The 23,581-nt window shown below is 40.1% G+C and overlaps 1 protein-coding gene across 1 annotated transcript in view; it reads right to left on the reverse strand.

The window, feature by feature from the left end:
* Positions 1–23,581, reverse strand: part of xpo5 (exportin 5) — a 115,996-nt gene that overhangs the window by 6,853 nt on the left and 85,562 nt on the right. Inside the window, exons 26-31 of the mRNA XM_073050614.1 lie at positions 18,257–18,354; positions 17,627–17,680; positions 13,083–13,168; positions 12,765–12,872; positions 10,253–10,390; positions 8,245–8,409 (exon numbers count right to left, since the gene is read on the reverse strand). Coding sequence (XP_072906715.1) covers positions 8,245–8,409; positions 10,253–10,390; positions 12,765–12,872; positions 13,083–13,168; positions 17,627–17,680; positions 18,257–18,354 — 649 coding nt within the window. The remainder of the gene's footprint in view (positions 1–8,244; positions 8,410–10,252; positions 10,391–12,764; positions 12,873–13,082; positions 13,169–17,626; positions 17,681–18,256; positions 18,355–23,581) is intronic.

Here is a 23,581-nt window from a genome sequence, read left to right on the forward strand (position 1 = left end):
CCCTTTGTTTGTAAAGCTCCTTACTAGGAGTGATCGAATATTTCTTGTCAATCTCTTTAATTTTATCAACCAATAAAAGAGTTTCCTTCTTAATGCGTTTTCTCAGACCAACAGAGTAAGAGATAATCTGTCCACGTATATACGCTTTAAAAGTGTCCTAAAGTGTTCCGCAAGAAATATCATCCGTGGAATTAGTTGAAAAGAAGAAATCGATCTGCTCCTTCATAAATTTAATAAAGTCCGGATCTTGCAATAAGGTAGAGTCAAATCGCCATTGTCTAACATTAGAAGCTGTATCCGTAAATTTAATAGAAAGTTTTAATGGAGCATGATCAGAGATAGCTATAATATCATAATTACAACCAATTACCGATGGAATAAAACAAGAGTCAATAAAAAAATAATCAATTCTCGAATAGGAATGATAAACATGTGAGAAAAAAGAAAACTCTTTGTCGTTAGGATGCCGAAATCTCCAAATATCAAAAACTCCATTATCAGTCAAAAAGGAGTTAATACAAGTGGCCGACTTATTGGGTAAAGTCTGAATAGATATAGATTTGTCCATCAAAGGATTTAAACAACAATTAAAGTCACCACCCATTATTAACTTATATTCATTTAGATTAGGTAAAGAAGTAAATAAGGACTTTAAAAAATCAGGACAATCCACATTTGGAGCATAAACATTAACCATAGCAACCTTTTTATTACAAAGTAAACCCGTAATTAACAAAAATCTACCATTCGGATCCGAAAGGATATCGTGTTGAACAAATGCAATAGAGGAGTCAATAAAAATTGAAACTCCCTTAACTTTGGCATTCGAATTCGAATGATACTGTTGACCCCGCCAAGACCTAAAAAAGCGATATTTGTCCTCCTTCCTCACATGAGTTTCTTGTACAAAAATGATATGAGCATTAAGTCTTTGGAATACTTTGAAAATCTTCTTTCGTTTAATCGGATGGTTTAAACCATTAGTATTCCAAGACACAAAATTAATGGTCTGAGCCATGCTTCTAAAGTCAACCCTTTGGTATAGAAAGGGTTAACCAAATTATAAACTCATGCACCCGGAAGAGGAACAAAAATAAAGAATGACATCGTAGACATATTTGTAGTTCAAAAACAGCCCAAATGAAAAAACTAAAACAAACTGGTAAAAGAAAAATAAAATTAGAAAACAGACCATCCCCCACCCCCACAAGAAAAAGAAAAAAAGCCAAAATATGGCTAGAAAAAGGGAAAAATGAGACTAATTCTACCCCCATATCAGCGGAAGACCACTCCGTATATAAAGGATATATATATTAAAAAAACCACCCCAACTTTAAAAATTATAATCACTATACTAAAAACCACGCTTCTTAATATACTTAGTTGTAAAAAAAGAATATAATCACTAAAAGCTTATAAATCGTGTTATAACCCAAACAAATCAAGAAATATTTAAACTATGATAAGCGATGCATTACAGGAAGAAGACGAGAAAAGAAAAAATAACGCCATCTTAAACAAAACCAAGAATATTTTTCCAAAAAACCACCATCTTAATAAAAAAGAATTTACCTTCAAAGGGTTAAAAATATACCTTCGAGGGAACAAAAATAATAGTCAAAAATATAGTATAATGGTTAAAGTGTATAAAACAGAGCGATTAATGTAATGAAAGCACACTTTAACTTAAATATGAAGTATAGGATAAACCTACACCAATAACCAGAGACTAACTCTGGTTTGAGGAATCGAAAACCATCTTACACGATCAGAATCACTCATTTATTAGAGATTAGTGTCTGTGGCAGTAGGGAAGTTCTCCTCCAGATACTTTCTCACTTCAGATGTAGAAAGGAAAACCTGGCGTGGAGCATTCGACGGAGAGATTCTAAGCTTCTCAGGGTATAAGAGCGCAGGTTTTAGATTTTTCTCATAACATTCAGACATCAGAGGTTTAAAAAGCCTTTTCTTCATAACTTCAAGACTAAAATCTTCAACCAAACGGAAATGGTAATCTTGAAATTTAATCATTCCAGCCCGCCGAGCCACACGAATAAGTTGTTCTTTGTCATGTACATAATGAAACCGGACAATTACAACCGAGGGTTTAGCTGGAGCACTCGATGAACGATGCCAAATTCTATGTGCTCGATCAAGTAATGGGGGGTTCTCTGGGAAAACCGACGGGAAAGCATCTTTTAAAAGTTGAGCAAAATATTTTGAAGGATCGTCTTTTTCTATGCCGTCTGGGAGACCAAATATACGTAGGTTGTGTCTTCTGAACCGATTCTCAAAGTCGACACTCTTGGCTTTAAGTGTTTCCACCAATTTAATGGTCGAAATTAAATCCTGGTGCAATTTTTCAATTGTCAAATCTCATTTCCGAGCTTCTTCTTGCAGAGATGCGATAAGAACTTGCTGCTGGTTAATTACTGAATCCGTCTTAACCATATAATCTTGAAAAGCCTTTATATCTTGTTTAAAAATTTGTTGTAGTTCATCAAATTTTTTATCCAAAACCTCCATAAACAGTTCATAAGTTAATTCAGTGCGTTGCGGATGAGCTTGCTTCTTTCCATTACCGTTCGGGTTGCGCCCCGGTTCTCGTCCTTTAGATCTAAGAGCCATTTCTGTTTGCATATCTTCAAAAATTCACAATAAACTCTTAACGATAAGCCCAAGAAAATAGCACGAATCTTTTGGTGTAGGTAAAAATAAGTTGGATAAGGGTGATCAAAGGTTAAAAAAAGTAAAGATTAAGGAGCGAATCTAAAACAGTACTCACTCCATGAGCGTCTCCCGCTGACTCCCCTACTCCACGAATTACTGTGTATACATAAAATATCATGTATCTGAAGTTGGATTTTTTTTAAACAGGCACACATGTCTATTTACATAATGTTATAGTGACCCTGCATAGTGCTCCACCTCTAAGGAAAGCATCCTCAGTGTTGAGTGGAGTCTGAGTGTACTGAACAAACGTAGTCACCATTGTAGAACATTGCAGCTCAGGAATCACAATGGCCAAATGTTTATATTTTTGTCGAAAGACATCCAACATAAACATAAGAGATTCTTCAGATGCTGGAAATCCACAGTAACACATACAAAATGCTGGAGGAACTCGAGTCAGGCAGCATCAACATCTTGGGTCCAAAAAGTCGATTGTTTATTCATTTCCACAGATGCTGCCTAAGCTGCTCAGTTTCTTCAGCATTTTGTGTTACATATCCAAAATGCAAATTCTGCCAAACAGCATTTTTACTATCCATGAAAAAAGGTTGTATTTATCAAACAAGGCAAACGTAAAACTTACTGATTGAAGCCAGTTAGGTCAGAATGCGATTTCAGTTCCACATTCAACACCATTATCCCAGACCTTGGCAAACAAACTTCTACTCTTCAGTCTAAATACACCATGGTACACTGGGTGGTGGACTTCCTAACCAACAGACCTCACTCAGGAAATAAAACATCCTCAACATTGTCCTCAAAATGGGTGCCCCTCAGGGCTGTGTACTGAGCCCACCATTGTACACTCCGCTCACACACTTGCACAAACACCCAAGTAATCACATTGTCAGATTCACCAATGACACAACAGTGGAGACTAAACAACAATGAAAAGGCCTACAGAAAGGAGGTGGAAGAGCTTGACTCTTGGTGCCAGGCAAATAGCCTCTTCTTCAATGTCAACAAGACAAAAGGAGATTGTTAACAATGTCAGAACTATCATCACTCACACCACTCTTTACAACAGCGGCACAGCTGTGAAAACTGAGCAGTTTCAAACTCAGGAGAGAAAATCTGCAGATGCTGGAAATCCAAGCAATACACATAAAATGCTGGAGGAACTCAACAGGCCAGGCAGCATCTATGCAAAAGAGTAAACACAAACAAGAGAAAATCTGCAAATGCTGGAATTCCAGGCAACACTAAGTTCTGATGAAAGGTCTCAGCCCAAAACATCAACTGTTTACTCTTCTCAACAGATGTTGCTTGGCCTGCTGAGTTACTCCAGCATTTTGTGTGTTGCAGCAGTTTCAAACTGCTGGGAGTGCACATCTTGAATAACATATCCTGGTCCCAGAACACATAGGATGTTCACCACCACCTATACTTTGAGGCTGAAGAGAGCTGGACTATGCACATAAATACTCACTACCTCCTACAGATGTACAGTAGTGAGCATCCTAGCATGTTGCATCACTGCATAGTATGAAAACTGCACTGTGGCAGTCAGGAAAGATCTACAGCGTATAGTCAAATTGCCCAACGCATCGCTGGTACCCACCATCAAGGACACAAATACAGAAAGGTGCCAGAAATATCATGAAGGATCCCCACCCACCCAGCCCATGGATTGATCATCCACTTCCATTAGGGGGCAAGCTGCTACATAGCACCAAGACCATCAGACTCAAAATCAGTTACTTTCCCCAAGCAGTAAGATTGATCAACACCTCCACCCACTCACCCACCACCAACATTTCTTGTCAGTCACTTGATGGACATACAATCAATGTAAATAAGCTATCTTATATATTTCTATTTACTGTGTTTTTTAATTAATGTTTTCTTTGTCTTATTGTGTTTTGTTGTGCTGCATTGGATCCGGAGTAACAATTATTTTGTTCTTCCTAACACTTGTGAAATGGAAATGACATTAATCAGTCTTCAATGTTAAACAATCTCAAATTATTTTGGCATAATCAGACAGTAAATATGGATTGAAGCCAATTATCTTGGCATTTTATTTATTACTGATCAGACAATGGATGAGGCTTCAGTTGTTTGAAGCTAAAAGAATAAAACTGCACAAGATTGTTCTTCCTGTATGTTTAGGAATGTAATTTTGTTTGCACAATGCAGTGAAGAGAAAGTTAAAAGAAACTAAACATCTTCCTGCCATCTAACAAGATGTATCAGGACTGTGACAGAATACTGTCCTCTTCCCCAGATGTACGATTTTCCAACAATACTTGGAAACATAGAAAACCGACAGCACAATACAGGCCTTTCATCCCACAAAGCTGTGCCGAACATGTTCCTACCTCAGAAATTACCTTGGGTTACCCATAGCTCTCTAGTTTCCTAAGCTCCATGTGCTAGCCATTTCAGCCCCAGAAAAAAGCCTCTGACTATCCACACGGTCAATACCTCTCATCATCTTAAAAAACCTCTATCGGGTCACTTCTCATCCTCTGTCGCTCCAAGGAGAAAAGGCTGAGTTCACTCAACCTATTCTCATAAGGAACGCTCCCCAATCCAGGCAATATCCTTGTAAATCTCCTCTGCACCCTTTCTATGGCTTCCACATCCTTCCTGTAGTGAGACAACCAGAACTGAGCACAGTACTCCAAGTGGGGTGTGACCAGTGTCCTATATAGCTGTAACATGACCTCTCGGCTCTTAAACTCAATCCCATGATCGATGAAGGCCAATGCACCATATGTCACAGAGTCAACCTGCGCAGCAGCTTTGAATGTCCTACAGACTCGGACCCCAAGATCCCTCTGAGCCTCAACACTGCCAAGAGTCTTACCATTAATACTATATTCTGTCATATTTGTCCTACCAAAATGAACCACCTCACACTTAACTGGCCACTTCTCAGCCCAGTTTTGCATCCTACCAATGTCCCACTGTAACCTGACCGCCCTCCACACTATCCACACCTCCAACCTTTGTGTCATCAGCAAATTTACTCACCCATCCCTCCACTTCCTCATCCAAGTCATTTATAAAATCATGAAGAGTAGGGGTCCCAAAACAGATCTTTGAGGCACACCAATGGTCACCGATATCCACGCAGAATATGACCTGTCTACAACCACTCTTTACCTTCTATGGGCAAGCCAGTTCTGGATCCACAAAGCAATGTCCCCTTGGATTAATGCTGATAAGTGTGAGGTGCTACATTTTGGTAGGAATAATCCAAATAGGACATACATCGTAAATGGTAGGGCATTGAAGAATGCAGTAGAACAGAGTGATCTAGGAATAATGGTGCATAGTTCCCTGAAGGTGGAATCTCATGAGGATAGGGTGGTGAAGAAAGCTTTTGGTATGCTGGCCTTTATAAATCAGAGCATTGAGTATAGGAGTTGGGATGTAATGTTAAAATTGTACAAGGCATTGGTAAGGCTGAATTTGGAGTATTGTGTACAGTTCTGGTCACCGAATTATAGGAAAGATGACAACAAAATAGAGAGAGTACAGAGAAGATTTACTAGAATGTTACCTGGGTTTCAGCACCTAATTTACAGGGAAAGGCTGAATAAGTTAGGTCTTTATTCTTTGGAGTGTAGAAGGTTGAGGGAGGACTTGATAGAGGTATTTAAAATAATGAGGGGGATAGATCGAGTTGACGTGGATAGGCTTTTTCCATTGAGAGTAGGGGAGATTCAAACAAGAGGACATGATTTGAGAGTTAGGGGGCAAAAGTTTAAGGGTAACACGAGGGGGAATTTCTTTACTCAGAGAGTGGTAGCTGTGTGGAATGAGCTTCCAGTAGAAGTGGTAGAGGCAGGTTCAGTATTGTCATTTAAAGAAAAATTGGATAGGTATATGGACAGGAAAGGAATGGAGGGTTATGAATTGAGTGCGGGCCAGTGGGACTAGGTGAGTTTAAGCGTCGGCATGGACTAGAAAAGCCGAGATGGCCTGTTTCCGTGCTGTAATTGTTATATGGTTATATGGTTGGATCCTATGCCTCCTTACTTTCTCAATAAGCCTTGCATGGAGTACCTTATCAAATGCCTTGCTGAAACCCATTTTCACTACATCTACTGCTCTACCTTTATCCTCACATACTCAAAAAATTCAATTAGGCTTGTAAAGCATGACCTGCACTTGACAAAGCCATGCTGACTATTCCTAATCATATGCCTCTCCAAATGTTCATGAATGCTGCCTCTCAGGATCTTCTCCATTAACTTACCAACCACTGAAGTAGACTCACTGGCCTTTAATTTCCTGGGCTATCTCTACTCCCTTTCTTGAATAAAGGGAACAACATCCGCAACCCTCCAATCTTCCAGAACCTCTCCTATCCCCTTTGATGATGCAAAGATCATCGCCTGAGGCTCAGCAATCTCCTCCTTCACCTCCCACAGTAGCCTGGGGTACACTTTGTCCGGTCCTGGTGACTTAGCCAACTTGATTCTTTCTAAAAGCTCCAGCGCATCCTCTTCCTTAATATCTACATGCTCAAGATTTTCAGTCTGCTTTAAGTCATCCCTACAATCGCCAAGATCCTTTTCTGTAGTGAATATCGAAGTAAAGTATTAAGTACCTCTGCCATCTCCTCCATACACACTTTTCCACTGTCACACTTGATTCGTCCTATTCTTTCACGTCTTATCCTCTTGCTCTTCACATACTTGTAGAATGCCTTGGGGTTTTCCTTAATCCTGTCTGCCAAGACCTTCTCATGGCCCCTTCTGGCTCTCCTAATTTGATTCTTAAGCTCCTTCCTGCTGGACTTATAATCTTCTGTATCTCTATGATTACCTAGTTTTTTGAACGTTACGTAAGCTTTTCTTTTCTTCTTGACTGGATTTACAACAGCCTTTGTACACCACGGTTCCTGTACCCTACCATCCTTTCTGTCTCATTGGAACGTACCTAAGCAGAACGCCACGCAAATATTCTCTGAACATTTGCCACATTTCTTCTGTACATTTCCCCGAAAACAGTTATTTCCAATTTATGCTTCCAAATTCCTGCCTGATAGCCTCCTATTTCCCCTTATCCACTTAAACGCTTTCCTAACTTGTCTATTCCTATCCCTCTCCAAAGCTACGGCAAAGGAGATACAATTATGATCACTATCTCCAAACTGCTCTCCCACTGAGAGATCTGACACCTTACCAGGTTCATTTCCCAATACCAGATCAAGTGCAGCCTCTCCTCTTGTCGGCTTATCTACTTAAGCGTGACACCATCCTGAACACTGTAACCCATGTAACTAATACCGCATCCACTATCAACTGCACAGTGGCTCATTGTGTGCCACCTACCAAATACATTGCACTTACTCATCTAAGCTGTTCAAGTTGTTACTCATCTAAGCTGTTCTAACTTCTCAAAACCTGCAGCCTCACCAGCAAGGACAATCAGAGCTAGAGAAGCATAATTAAACAGACAATTTTATGAATTTATAGTTCAATTATCATTACATTATTAAAATATCACATCCAATGTCAAAGTCATGTTTTGGGAACTAGATCCGCCACTTACCCCAATGCAGCCAGTCAAGAGTTTCTTAAAAAGATCTTTTCTCTTCTTATCGCCCATTTTATGAGACGATGGGTTCAGAAGTTTTATATCAAATTGATCCAAAGCATCACTAGAGATTTGCGGAACCTGCTGCATCACTGTTTTTAACTCAGGATAACGTGGTCTCTATAATAGGAATTTTTAAAAAAAAATTAGTTAAGTAGTTGGTTTTCTGAGGCCCCTCAAAGCTCCTGTGAAACTGCACGGAAAATTTGTTTAAAGAAGTGCTGTAAAACATAATAGTGAATTTTACAATCACAAACAAGAGAAAATCTGCAGATACTTGAAATACAAGTAACACACAAAATGCTGGAATCCATAGATGCTGCCTGGCCTGCTGAGTTCCTCAAGCATTTTGTGTTTGTTCTTCTTAAAGCATCCAAAACAACACAATCACAAATTTTTTCTGGAATTGTACAGAGACAGGTAAGGAAAATATTCAATATTAAAATTCTCCATATCCTATTTTCAATTGTGTGGCCTCCATCGGTCGTGGTCGACCATGGATACTGCGCCTCTAGTAGTCACTAGTTTGTCGAGCAGCTTCGAGCAGCTATTGAGGCCGATCCTGGAATGGCAGGCTCTGCCACAGTTGCTTAACACTGATTTAAAATATACAGGGAATCAAAGATATAGTGAGAGAACAGGAACAGGGTACTGAAGTAGCTGACCAAGTTTTAAATGGTAGAGCAGGCCCAAAGGGCCAACTGACCACTGCTCCCATTCTCCATGTTTTTAAGAAACATTAGAGTATATGGCACAAAGTTGAAAACAGTCATTAAATAGTTGAAGAGAACTCAGGAAGGAAGAAGATAATATATAAAGGAAAATCTTAAACAAACAATAGACAGCATTGCCAAGTAGGCAGTAGAGATGCTGCCTCACAGCGCCCGTAATTCAAGTTTAGTTCTAACTGCTGGCTCAAGGTCAAGGTTCAAAGTAAAATTTATTATCAAAGTGCATACATGTCATCACACACAACCAAGATTTTTTTCTGCAAGCATTCTGATTAAATCTATCGAACAGTAACAGTAAACAGGATCTGTAAACTAAACAAATTGTGCAAATGCATTTTGCAGTTTGCAGTTATAGCAATAAATAATGAGCATGAAATAACAAGATAAAAGAATCTTTAAATATGAGTAGTTATCCCCTTTTGTTCAAAATCCTAATGGTTGAAGGATAGTAACTGGTCTTTAACCTGGTGGTGTGAGTCCCGAGTCCTTGTGCTGTGTGTGTGGAGTTTGCAAATTCTCTGTGACAGTGTGAACTTCCCCCAGGTGTTCCAGTTTCCTCCCACATTCCAAAGGTGTGCAGGTTAATGGGTGAATTAACCACTGTACGTTGTGTTGGCAAGTATTAGTATCTGGGAGGGGGGAGTTGATGGAAGTGTGGGAGAAATAATATGGGATCAGTTTAAGTGGGCACATGATGGTTGGCAGAGGCTCAGTAGGACCCATTCATGAGATTGGTAGACCTAAATCCAGAAAACAGAGTTGATGGATGAACATACCTGGTTAAAACCAAAGCAATTTACAAGATTGTGATGGTTCCTTGAACAACCAGTCAACCACTGGAGACTTCCCAAGAACAAAATGGAAAGCAGCTCCATTTAACAAGATTTTATATGGAAAGGCAACAAAAGGTCACTACAAAATTTTGGACCAATGAAAGAAATCCTTTCACTTAATCAATCTGCACTCTAACTTGATGTTCAGAACAGTTTATCATTTAATTGCAGATTGTAGATCTTCTATTTGCAAATTGACTACTTTCTTCCTTACACCAATAAAGATACTTCCAAATACACAACTTTGAGCATCCAAAATTGTGAGAAATGCTATGTGAAAGTGTTTTATTTGCCAAGTGCTTAAAATAAAGCTATTCCACCCAGTGAATTCTTCATAATATTCAAATGGAATTAAGAGTCTACAATGTTAATACACTTGCTTAACAGTTAGATGCTTACCAAAGCCTCATATATCATGAAAGCAAGATTAACCAATGCTGCAAGGCAACCTTCATGTTGTCCGTGCATCTGTAATCCACGAAGCACATTCATGAAAAACCAACTTGCTGCATCAGAGTGTAGAGTTGCAGACAACACCTGAAAGCAAAAATAAAAATACAAACTGATCTGTCAAATAGAAAGCAAATAGCACTTCTTTAGGGGCAGAGAATAGAAACAAAGTTCATCTGCACCTTGGGAAAGCATGAAATAGCCAGTGAAAAGTACAGCACAGAAACGTGCCCTTTGGCCCACCTTGTCCGTGTCAAACCATTTAAGCTGCCTACTCCCATCGACCTGCACCAGGACCAGAGTCCTCCATACCTCTGGTATCCATGTACTTGTTCAAACTTCTCAATCATTGAAATCAAGATTGTTGTGCCCTACTTGTGCTGGCAGCTTGTTCCACACTCTCACAACCTTCAGTAAAGAAGTTTCTCCTCATGTTCCGCTTGCACTTTTCATCTTTCACCCCAACTCATGACCTTCCAACTTCAGTGGAAAAAGCCTGCTTGCATTTACCCTATCACACCCCTCAATTTTATATACATCTATCAAATCTCCCCTCAATCTTCTACATTTCAAGGAATAAAGTCCTAAGCTGTTCAATCTTTCCTTCTAACCCAGGTCCTCCAGTCCTAAGAACATCCTTGTAAATTTTCTCTGCACTCTTTCAATCTCATTTACATCTTTCCTGTAGGTAAGCGACCAGAACTACACACAATGCTCCAAATTAGGCCTCACCAACATCTTATACAACTTCAACAAAACATCCCATCTTTTGTACTCAGTACATTGATTTATGAAGACCAATGTGCCCAAAGCTTCTTTTTGAGCATATCTACAAGTAACACTGCTTTCAATGAATTATGGACCCATTTCCCAGATCCCTTTGTTCTACTGCACTCCTCAATGCCCTACCATCCGCTATGTTAGACCTACACTGGTTGGTCCTACCAAAGTGCAGCACCTCACTTGTCTGCATTAAATTGTTTTCCTCCAAGTTAATATAGTATTCTAAAGTCTGGCATAAATACAACCATATAATAGGCCAGATCAATCTGATAAGACAGTGGTCATCTGTTTGGGCATCAGAATGTCTCAAACTTCAATGTATATTCAGCCAAACATGAATGCTTGAGGTCAAGCAGGAGGTCAGATCCCAGCAAAGATAATATCCACGGTTAGGCTCACCATTGAACCCAGAAAAAAAATGTGCAAGCTAAGGAAAGAGATGGTTTGCACTTTGCACCTAGCTGCTCAGTATAACACAAGAATGACAGTGTGATCATTAGCATGTCGAAAGCTTGTTCTCTCAACTATCCCACAAATAATCTAAAAAAACTGTCACCCAAGGCCAGTCACTCAGAACCTGATCTACCCCTGAGCTGCATCAAGTTCAGCTTGTCCAACCCCCTGCATCTGGAAAAAATGCACAGGTTGTGGATATCAGCAGGGAATATGGTTCAGGACAAAATTTCAAAGAACATGTTCATTTGAATACGTTACAAGACAGACTTTGAAATCTTTGGTTTTCTCAACATTGGTAGCCATGAAATTAAAAAATGAAGTGACATCAGTATCACTATATAGGTGATACTTGCAGTTGTAATAAACACTAAGTATAACCAGTAATTTCTGCAACATTTTGAAAATGCACTGCTTGTCAAGAAACAAGAAAAATAAATGATTTACTGTAAAAGAAATGCTAGATGCTGCAATCTCAACTAGAAACAGAAGGTGCTGGAAATAGTCAATTTCAACAGAAGTCTGTAATTAATCCATTAATATATAGAAAACATGCTAAAACTATAGCTAAGACTGCTATAATTTTATCACATTTTCTATTAATTGTTTACTCAAGACCACTCAAGTCATCCCTGATGAAGATGGCCGAATTTGTTATCAAAACGTCAGTTAAAATCACCACCTGGACTGAGCTGGAAGCCCAAGAAGAGTCTATGTGCCGGGGAAGTACTCGATCCTTTTTCCAATCAAAAATAGTTAGATTCACCATCTATTTTGTTTTAAGCATTAATTCCAAACAATTTACTGTATTAATATCTACACAAATACACTATCCAGCTTGATGTATTGCTGGTTAACATCATATTTATACGTATCATCAGTTAGAGTTAGACAGTACAGAATCAGGCCCTTTGGGCCTACTCATCCCTGCTAACCAAGTCATTTACTTGAGTGGGTCCCAATTCCAAGAGTGTCATGGAGTTATATAGTAGATTAGCCAATTGAAGTGGGAAAAAATGCTATATTCCATTTACTAATAATTATACACTGATCATCTGTTGGAAAAAAAGGAAAACTGCAGAAGCAGGACTGCTACAGATACAAAGAGTGTTAAATTCAAAACATTACAATGCAGAATTTATAAGAAGGCTGTTAGCCACTAGAAAAGTTCTGTGAAACTCAGCTCTTCATTGTGACTGACCAAATTCAGAAGCCTGATACTTACCTGTTTCATCAATGGCCAGCAAAGCTGCAAAGTTGCCCGTTGGCACGTTATAGTGTCATTCCAAGTCACAGCACTGTAAGCAGTTGCCAACAATGCTTTACAGATTTCCTAAATCAAAATAAGAAAAACCAATTATAATGACTAACATCACACTTAAAAACCAATTGATTCAGCAAAAGTCCAATCTGCTCTAAATGAAATCACATGAAAATATTACTTCCTGAAAAATGAAGTGGAATAATTACTCAAGGCTAAAATGCCTTTCCTTAAAAACCACTTAACCAATATTTTTTTAAACCAGTAAAATGTAAATTTTACCTCAGACTTGAGCAGACATTTTCCAAGATCAGTAAGTTCTTCAGATCCAACATGTGGAGTGTCATTTGTGTTCATCATTTCATCATCTATTGTAAAGACCACATTTCATACAGTATCAACTATTCACAGTAAATTCAATACTGCTATACAGAATTAGGAAGAGGCAGTATCCCCCCTAGTAGATGAAATTATAACATTGTACTAAATACAACTGAAGTTTTACAGATTTCATCCAAGCTTAAAGCACAGCAATAAAGAGCATCCTAAATCAAACTGAAACTTGAATTTTGCCTGAAACATTTTGATATTATTCAACTACAAAAGGACATCGAATTGAACAATGACTTGTACTTGTGTTTCTCTCCATAAACGCTGCCTGCCCAGAGACATTCCCAGCATTTGCTACTTCAGATTTGTAATGTCTTCTGTTTTTGTTTTTAGGATATTTATATTCAGCAATGACAGCATCAGCTGAAGTACTAGGAATTTTGTTTTCGAGTGCAAGTCATCGAGAGATCTGTATTCATCGTCGTATTCCAAAGAAGAGTTCTGAGAACAATATGATTTGATGTCAGTCTACCACTAGTCTTCAAGAAATATAAGAGAAAAAAAAATTGCAAACTTGAGCCAATCCTTGGAAAAAACTTTCTACTTGGCTAAAATAAAACAGTCAATTGTTTCAGTCACAAAGCAAAACATGTTAACAAGTCCAAAGTAGTGGTTATAGCTTTGAAATGGAAAAATTAACCCAAGTTAAAAAAAATCCAAACATAGCTGCATTTTATATATTTAAATAAAACTTGTATGGCACAATATCTGGTTTTGGCTTCTCCAATAATAACCCAGTTGTAGGAACAGGTTTATGAAAATGTAAATTTCTTACCCATCTCCTATAAAATGGCAGGGTCTATACAGCCTAACTTAGGATTAATTTGATCCAGCACATCTGTGGATGTGAACTTCCCACTATTCAGAACACTTACAGCGACAAGTAAAAAGGGCCCAAAGGATCACTGGGGACCCGACTCACCCCAACCACAAACTGTTCCGGCTGATACCATCCAAGAAACGATACAGCAGCTTTAAAATCAGGAACAGCAGACTCTGGGACAGCTTCTTCCACCAAGCCATCAGAGTGATTAATTCACACTGACACAATTGTATTTCTAAGCTACATTGACTGTTCTGTTGTACATAACCTTTATTACAAATTACTGTATGTTACACATTGCACATTCAGACGGAGATGCAAGATAAAAATTTTTACTCCTCATGTATGTGAGGGAAACAAATAAAGTCAATTCAATTATTGCCTAGCTTAACTTCATATTTCAACATATCGATGCAATTATAAAGAAGGCAAGACAGCCACTATACTTCATTAGGAGTCTGAAGAGCTTTGATATGTCAACAAATACACTGAAAAACTTCTATAGACGTACCGTGGAGAGTATTCTGACAGACTGCATTACCGTCTGGTATGGAGGGGCTACTGCACAGGACCGAAAGAAGCTGCGGAGGGTTGTAAATTTAGTCGACTCCATCTTGGGTACTAGCCTACAAAGTACCCAGGACATCTTCAAGGAGCAGTATCTCAGAAAGATAGCATCCATTATTAAAGACCCCCTAGCACCCAAGGCATGCCCTTCTCTCACTGTTAGGAGTGAGGTAATCAGGTAGGGGGTACAGAAGCCTGAAGGCACACACTCAGCGATTCAAGAATAGCTTCTTCACCTCTGCCATCCGATTCCTAAATGGGCACTGAACCCCTGGACATTACCTCACTTTTTCAATATATATTACTTGTTTTTCCCATTATTTTTAATCTATTCAATATATGTATACTGTAATTGACTTATTTATTATTATATTTTGTTTTTCTCCTTCTATATTATGTATTGCATCGAACTGCTGCTAAGTTAACAAATTTCACGACACATGCCAGTGATTATAGACCTGATTCTCATTCAAATATTTTTCTTTCCTTATTGCTTTATAAAGTTGCCTCCTGTTGGTTTTTAAAAGCTTCTTAATTCTTTAGCTTTCCACTAGTTTTTGCTATATTATATGCCCTTGGTTGCTTTTATGGTGTTTTTGTTTCCCTTGTTGGCCATGGTTGCCTCATCCTCCCTTTAGAATGCTGCTACTTCCCTGAGACGAACCGATCCCGCATCTTCCAAATTACTCCTAGAAACTCCATCCATTACTGTTCTACCATTATCCCTGCTAGTGTCCCCTTCCAATCAACTTTGGCTAACTCACTCTCTCATGCCTCTAATTACATTTACTCAACTGCAATACCCATATATCCAATTTTAACTTTTCCCTCTCAAACCGTACAGTGTATTCTATCATATTATGATCATTGCCTCCTAAGGATTCTTTAACCTAATCAAATCTGATTTGGTTAGATTTGACACCCAATCCAGAATTTCCTTTTTCCTCATGGGTTCAACCACAAGATGCACTAAAAAGTCATGTTATAGGCATTCTACAAATTTTTTCTCTTGGGATCCAGCATCAACCTTGCCAATCTACCTACATTTGAAATTCCCCCTTGCCCATCGTAACAATGCTTTTTACATGCCTTTTATATCTCATTGTAATCTGTTCTCACATCCTGGCTACTGTTTTGGAGGCCTGTACACAACTCCCATAACATTTTTTTTAAAATGCTTGCAGTTTATTAACTTTACCCACAAGAATTCTGGATTTTCCTATGTCACTTCCATATAATGATTTGATTTCATCTTTTTTAAACCAAAAAAGCCATCCCTCCCCCTCTGCCCATCCTTCGGTACAATGTGCATCCTTGGATATTATGCTCCCATCTGTGACCTTCTTTCAATCTGTAATGCTACAAGATCATCTACCATATTTTAAATACTACATGCATTTAAATACAACACCAAGTCCTGTACTTATCACACTTTCTAATTTTGTCTCCATGTTGCCTAAATTATCCCTTTCTAAATTTAGTCTGATTCTTTATTCCAAAGAATCCTATAACCTCTCCTGCACTCTCCTTCCCTTTTACACTATCCATACTTTTCCATGCTGCTGAACTCAACCCCTACTATTTTTAAGAACTCTTTCCACAACCATAGTTATGCGATTCACCAGAACCCTGGTCCTAGGTGGAAGAGCAGGTAGTGTTGAGGAAACAGAGAGCCTGCAGAGAGACGGATAGTTTAGGGGAATGGGCAAAGAAGTGGCAAATGAAATACAATGTTGTAAAGCGTATGGTCATGCACTTTGGTGAAAGAAAGAAATGGGCAGACTATTATTTAGATAGGGAGAGAATTCAAAATGCAGAGATGCAAATTTGGGAGTCCTTGTGCAGGATACCCTAAAAGTTAACTTCCAGGTTGAGTTAGTGGTGAAGAAGGCGAATGCAATGTTGGCATTCATTTCTAGAGGTACAGAAATCAACAGCAGAGATGTGATGTTGAGGTTCTATAAGGCACTCGTGAGACCACATTTGGAGTATTGTGGGCAGTTTTGGGCTCCTTGTTTTAGAAAGGATATACTGACATTGGAGAGGGTTCAGAGAAGATTCACGAGAATGATTCAAGGAATGAAAGGGCTACTGTATGAGGAATGTCTGGCAGCTCTTCGGCTTTATTCCCTGGAATTCCGGAAATTATGAGGGGATCTCAGAAACATTCTGAATATTAAAAGGCCTGAACAGATTAGAAATGGCAAAGGTATTTCCCATGGTAGGGGAGTTTAGGTCAAGAGGGCACAACTTCAGGACAAAAGGGCATCCATTTAGGACAGAGATGCGGCGAAATTAGTCAGAGCGTAGTAAATCCGTGGTATTTGTTGCCATGAGCGGCTGTGGAGGCCAAGTCATTGGGTGCATTTAAGGCAAAAATAGTTAGGTTCTTGATTAGCCAGGGCATCAAAGGGTATGGGGACGACTGGAAGAATTAGATCAGCCCATGAATGAATGGCAGAGCAGACTCAATGGGCCAAATGACCTACTTCTGCTCCTATACCTAATCGTCTTATGTTCTAGCATTGTTCAGGTGTAGCCAGTCCAATCGGAACAGCACCGTCCTACCCCATTAGTGAATCAATGTCACACAGATTCAAAAGCGCTTCTCCCACAGCAATCTTAGCATAGTGCTTCTTGGCGCCATGTGGAAATACTGTTCACTTTTTTGTTTCAGTATTATGTGCACCATTTACGCAGAATATTTGTCCAAAATAAATTATAAAATTTTAGTGCAGGACAGTAATCAGCAATTTACTGTCAATAAAAGTAGTTAATGAATAATTTTGCTTTATAGTCTATTAAAGTGGCTGTAATTTCAAAGGCAAATAATTTATCTTGACTATTGGGTTTACTTCTCAAAGCCATGCATTGTTAGCCTGGAATGGTACCCTTGCTCAAAAGCACACATATATGATCAGGCAAAGTTTTATTCCATCAGACTACTGTTATTACTAACCTAAAAAAAATTCCAAACTATTTCCACAAACTTGAGATAAAGCGAAACATTATATTAATGTATGGAAATCAAGTCTTTGCCACTCACCATCCATATCCCCTGACATAGACTCTGGGCCTTTCTTAACACAACAGCATACAGCTGAAAAAAGAACAGATATTCAAATCCAGCTTTTATGCTACATTTACTACAAAATTGCAGAGCTCTAGACAGCTGAGAGCTAGGTAGGATCACATAACATGGTATTATAAACAAAAGTATTTTAACTAAATGGACAAGTTCATTGATTCCTGTCCTCCAGTTCAGTGACTTTGCATTTACTGTGTATTAGTGTCACAAAGTGGACAAAATGGGTGGTGGAGGAAAGAATGGTGTTCAATTAAGGAACCATAAGAGTGAAAACTAAATCTAACAAAACAGGGATTTAAATCAATAAAGTTGTCATCTCCTCTTGGATATGGTCTAAACTCAAAAGTTTGAAGTTCAAAGCAATTCCCAGCTCCTTTTAAGTACAAAGTAGATTTTTTTCAAATCACTAAATTTACTTTGGATTTTGCACCTAATAGCTATTGTTACTGTTTCTCTGGAGTTCAAATTAACCTTTTTACTTTGATGAAAAGAAAATCCACTTTGACAAGGTAATATTTTTTATCAAATCCGTCAGGAAATTTCTCCATATAGCTTTTCTTTCTTTGTGCAAGGAAGTACGCTCCTTACTCATTAGATCAATGGATTCACGAGTGAGAAGGCGTGTTAACTGTTCATCCAGCATTTCTTGGGATTCTGGATTCTCCTCAGGACCACCACTTTCAGCCCTTAAAAAAGAAAAACAGCAAAAATCTTAGCTCTCACAGCCAGGAGGAGCATTAATTGGTTTTACTTAAAGCAAACTAAATTTTTAATTTAATTTTCAAAATGAGGGTTTGCTTGATCTGTCACAGCATTTGAAATGCCAAATATTCACTGGTCTCAAGATGGTGGCTAACAGCTATTTTTTTTTAAACTACTGCATTCTTTCAAATGGAAGTGCTTCCACTATAATGATGGGCAGGAACTCCAGAATTTAGACAATATTTGTGGTTTCTCCATTATATTCCCCAGTTACTTTCGTACGTAACTTAGAGGAGGGGACTAAATAAGCAAGCAGTTCTTCCAAGTACATTCCTATCTATATTGAAAAGGTAACCAAGGCAGGGAACCATAGTGCATATTGCCAGTGTAGTCATAGCACCCATAGTGCACCAATGACGAACAATGTGAATATTTAGGATGGTAAAAGGAATGTTGATCAAGTAAATTTTCTTAGAACAGTTAAGCTTCTCAATTGTCGTTGAAGCAGAAATCAAAAAGGAGACGAAGCCAATGAGGCAAAGGAGATACAACTGAGGTCAGTTGCAAAATCCAGGTGAAATACTTGCTAAAAGAACCACATAAATTAGCAGCTCAGCAACAGTTTATAGCTTCCCAGAAGGATTCAAGGTCATGATAGTGTTATGAATGTACCACAGCTCGGAAGGGCCGAAGGGTGCGGGGTAGCCCCCTCCTTTGTGAGAATTGCAAGATCACTATTCAGTCCATTCAGGAGACCCAGGAAATGAGAGAAAGACATGCAGAATCCACAAGTCGTTGGAATGTGTCTTGGCCTCCAAGAGGCTATTGTCGGCTATTGTCTTTTGGAGCCGGACTTGTGTATTGCATCCTGTACAATGCATCGACGCCCCAGGCAATGAAACGAGGGGGAGGTTGGTGGAGGGATTGCATCATCCATACCTGATTGACATCTGAGACCCTGTGAGTCAGGATAAAAAGAGGGTCTGTGGGAACAGCCCCTCAGACGCACCAGAAGAAACGCCAGCGATCCCGTAATAGCAAGAAACCAGGGGAAAGGCCACGTGCGTCCGGTTCCATTTGCCCTGGAATCGGTGGGCCCTTTTCCACAGCCGAAAGGTTTTTAGCTAACAACGGGGAAACCAACTCCCAGCGACTCTCAAAGGATTGACATCATAAAAGGAATGGGCAAGTTTTAAACCCGTCTTTCTCTCCAACCCAAAAGCTGCAGCTTGAATGAACTGAGTGACTTTTGTATTTCCATCGGACAATACATTATCCGCTAGACAACGATAGAGCTATTTCTTATTATTATTATACCTGCGCTTTTAGATTTAGTATTGACGACGTACATTATCTGCATGTTTGCATTGACATTATTTTGTGTATTTCTTTTATCAATAAATACTGTTAAAAATAGTACCATCAGACTTCAACGGACCTCTCTATCTTTGCTGGTAAGTGACCCAGTTACGGGGTACGTAACAATTGGGGTTCTCGTCCCAGGATTTGACACCAAATTGGGGGGGGCCAGTGAATTGGGCTTGTAAGTCCGAACTTGGATCTGGTTACGCGGGTAGCCAGACGGGAAACCAGCAAAGATGGACGTGGGGGAATTTATAGAAAACCCGACTCTGGAGGCGGCCACCAAATCAGACTTGATAAATTTGGCGAAGGGGTTAAACCTTGCAGAGGTGAGGTTGTCAATGAAAAAGCGGGAGGTGCGAAGAGCAATAACTCAGTATTATATTGGGAAGAATGTGTTTACAGCTGAGGTATTGGAAAATATCCCTGAAAAGGTACCAGCTAGTGGGACGGCTCAGTTTGAGTTGGAGAAATTAAGGTTGAAACATGCAATTAAGTGAGAGAGAGCGAGAGAGAGAGCGAGAGCGAGAGCGAGAGAGAGAGAAAGAGCCGACAAACAAAGGGAGCATGAGCTCCAGCTAAAGGAGAAAGAAAGGGAGCATGCGCTCCAGCTAAAAGAGTTAGAGGTGAAACGGGAGCAGGGCAGAGCTGGGAAGCAAAGAGAGCATGAACTTCAGTTAAAACAGCTGGAAGCAGCTGAGAAGGAGAAGGAAAGGGCCGAGAAGGAGAGGGAGGCAGAGAAACAGAGGAAACATGACTTGGAGATGGAGAAGTTAAGGCAAGAGCAACGAGTTCAAGGGTCAGACCGAGAAGAGCGGTTTAATGTTAGTCGGGAGTTGAAGTTAGTACCTCCGTTCGAGGAGACGGATGTTGATAGTTATTTCTTGCTTTTTGAAAAGGTGGCAGTGAATCAGAAGTGGCCCAGAGATCAGTGGGTGGCGTTGTTACAAAGTGTGTTAAAAGGGAAGGCACAGCGGGCATATACGGCATTGTCCATGGAGGAGGAAGAGGAGGAGAGTTATGACAAAGTAAAGGCGGCCATTCTCCAGAGTTATGAGCTAGTACCTGAAGCATATAGACAAAAGTTCTGAAATTTAAAGAAAGGGTGGAATCAGACGTATACCGAGTTTGCCTATGAGAAGGGTGTGCTCTTGGACCGTTGGTGCACCGCAGAAATAGTGGAAGAGGATTATTGGCATCTCAGGGAGTTAATTCTGATTGAGGAATTTAAGGGTTGTGTTTCGGAGGATATCCGGATGTATTTGAATGAGAAGCCGAATAAGTCCATCTCAGAATTTGCTAGGTTCGCGGATGAATATGCCCTAACCCACAAGACAAAGTTTTCCTCCAATAAAAGTTCCCAGAGAGACCGTGGGAACGATCGAGAAAGCCCGCCGGCTGAGGCAGAGGACAAGCCGGGAGCTAGTGGTAAGATTGAGGGGGAAAGGCAAGACGGGCAGAGATTTTCGGGCTTGACCTGTTTTAATTGTGGAAAGGGGGGGCATATTGCATCTAGGTGCTTTGCTCCGAAGAAAGAGACAGGAAAAGGGAAAGCAGCAGTCCCTATCGGATGTGCCGTGGTAATCAGTAAATCGACAAGAGAGCCCCAGGTAGACAGAGAACGAGAAGGGTCTGAGACTTGTATGTCAAACGGAACCGTGTCTGTGAGGGAGGGAGGCACCCCAGTTCCAGTATGGATCTGGAGAGACACGGGGGCTGAGCTATCATTGATCAGCAGTAAGGTACTAGATTTTGGTCGCAAGACGAGAATGTTAGCCGTGAAAGGAGTAGGAAAAGGGACGGAAATGGTGCCCTTGCATAAGATCATTATGAATTGTGAGCTAGTCTCTGGACCAGTTGAAATGGGGGTGCGATCAGAATTCCCGAGAACTGACGCGGACGTCCTTCTGGGTAACAATTTAGCCGGTGGTAAGGTTTGGTCAGCAATGACGCCGACGAGCCGGCCGGTGAGCGTTGCAGCCCCGCCCCTAGCGTCCAAGATCTATCCCGCATGCGCGGTTACTCGCAGCATGTCGAGAAAGGCAGCTGAGAACGAGAGCAGTTTAAATCTGGCCAGTATCGATTTGGCCGAGACATTTTTACCGACTCTGTACCACGAGGGTTTGTAGGGTGGTAAAACAGAGGGTAGTAAAGTGAAAGAGAGTAAGGGAGAGGAGATAGACCTGCCCTTAGCGAGGAATGAAGTGCTAGAGGCACGAAATGGAGATGAGAAACAGGTAAAGCTGTTAAAAGGTCCAGAGTTGGACGTGGATGATCTGTCTAGTTTGGCAGAACTGTTTGAAGAAGTTGAAACTTCTAAAGGTGTTCCCGATAATGAAATGAGGGCAGTCCTAGATGAAAAGAATGCCCTTACCTTGAAGAAGTCTGCTGGGTTGGCAGATGAGGTTGTTACAGCCCGCGGGGTTGAATTTTCTCCAGAAGGGAGTTGCCCAGAGAGCAGCTGGGAGAATCAGGGGAATTTAGAATTTGGACCGGGTACAGGTATTGAAAGCCTGGAAGAGGCAAATGTCCCGTTTGAGTGTGTCCAAGATGTGGATGCACGTGGTACTGAACCTAGTAATGGAGCTCAGAAAAAGTCTGAGGTATTTGATTCAGTTGAAAAGGAATGCAGTCCTTGTGGGTCAGACAGACTTGGTTCAGTGAAGAAAGGGTTAACCTTGGTAATAGTAGGAAGTGAGAGTTCCCAGGTGTTTGTGCTCGAAGGTGTGTTAAAAGTTAATGTGGGAGATCAAACATGGGGAGATGAATATTATCATTGAAGAAAACGGGAAATATGTAGTTCCCAAATCGAATGAAAAAAATTTAAAACCTGCGGATCACTTACAGATTGAGTTGGAAGATGACGGGGCCTCCCATGCTATTGTTATTCCAGAGTGTGGTGTGAAAAGGCAGAATTTGAAATGCTGCTTGAACAAAGAGTTCGAACTGAAAATTAATAGCCTGAAGGGTCCTGAAGAGAAAGCTAGCAACTTGCGTAAAATTAAAGAATTGGGTGGAAATTCAGAAGATGGTCTAAGTTTGGGACACAATGTTGATAAAATAACTCCTATGAAAGAAGCGGGCAACAGCCTATCTCGCCAGGGTACCCAAGCTCCCCACGTGGGAACTAACCGGAAAAGAGGCGAGGGTTAATGGGGACGCCATTTTTAAATAGCAGAAACCGGTTTTAAGGGATTTCGACAAAGCCTGTGAATAATAAAAGACAACCCCCATGGAAGCCTGCCTGTTGAGTTTAAAAGCCACATAAAGATTAGTATTTGCATGAACTGTTGTAGTATACCCGTAAGCTAAGATCACAACTCTTTAGTTTTGTTGGCTAAAGAAAAATAAGACCTAAAATAGGTGGTTATTCAATTGGAGTCTGATGCTACAAGACTTTAGTGGGGTACAAGATGTTAAGATATTAAAGGAAGTGACAATTGTAATCGGTAACCATCTAGATACTGAATTGAATGTATAACTGTATTACTCTGTAAAAAAAAAACACTTTTGTATTGTGTTAGATTCTACCATCCTGTAAGACTCTGTACTACTCCGTTTTCACCGCTGGTGAAAACGCTTTGAAGAAAGGGGGTGTTATGAATGTACCATAGCTCGGAGGGGCCGAAGGGTGCGGGGTAGCCCCCTCCTTTGTGAGAATCGCAAGATCACTATTCAGTCCATTCAGGAGACCCAGGAAATGAGAGAAAGACATGCAGAATCCACAAGTCGTTGGAATGTGTCTTGGCCTCCGAGAGGCGGACCCATTGATGCCGGCTATTGTCTCTTGGAGACGGACTTGTGTATTGCATCCTGTACGATGCATTGACGCCCCAGGCAATGAAACGA

The sequence above is a fragment of the Hemitrygon akajei genome, chromosome 7, assembly GCF_048418815.1.
Source record: "Hemitrygon akajei chromosome 7, sHemAka1.3, whole genome shotgun sequence".
NCBI classification, from domain to species: domain Eukaryota; kingdom Metazoa; phylum Chordata; class Chondrichthyes; order Myliobatiformes; family Dasyatidae; genus Hemitrygon; species Hemitrygon akajei.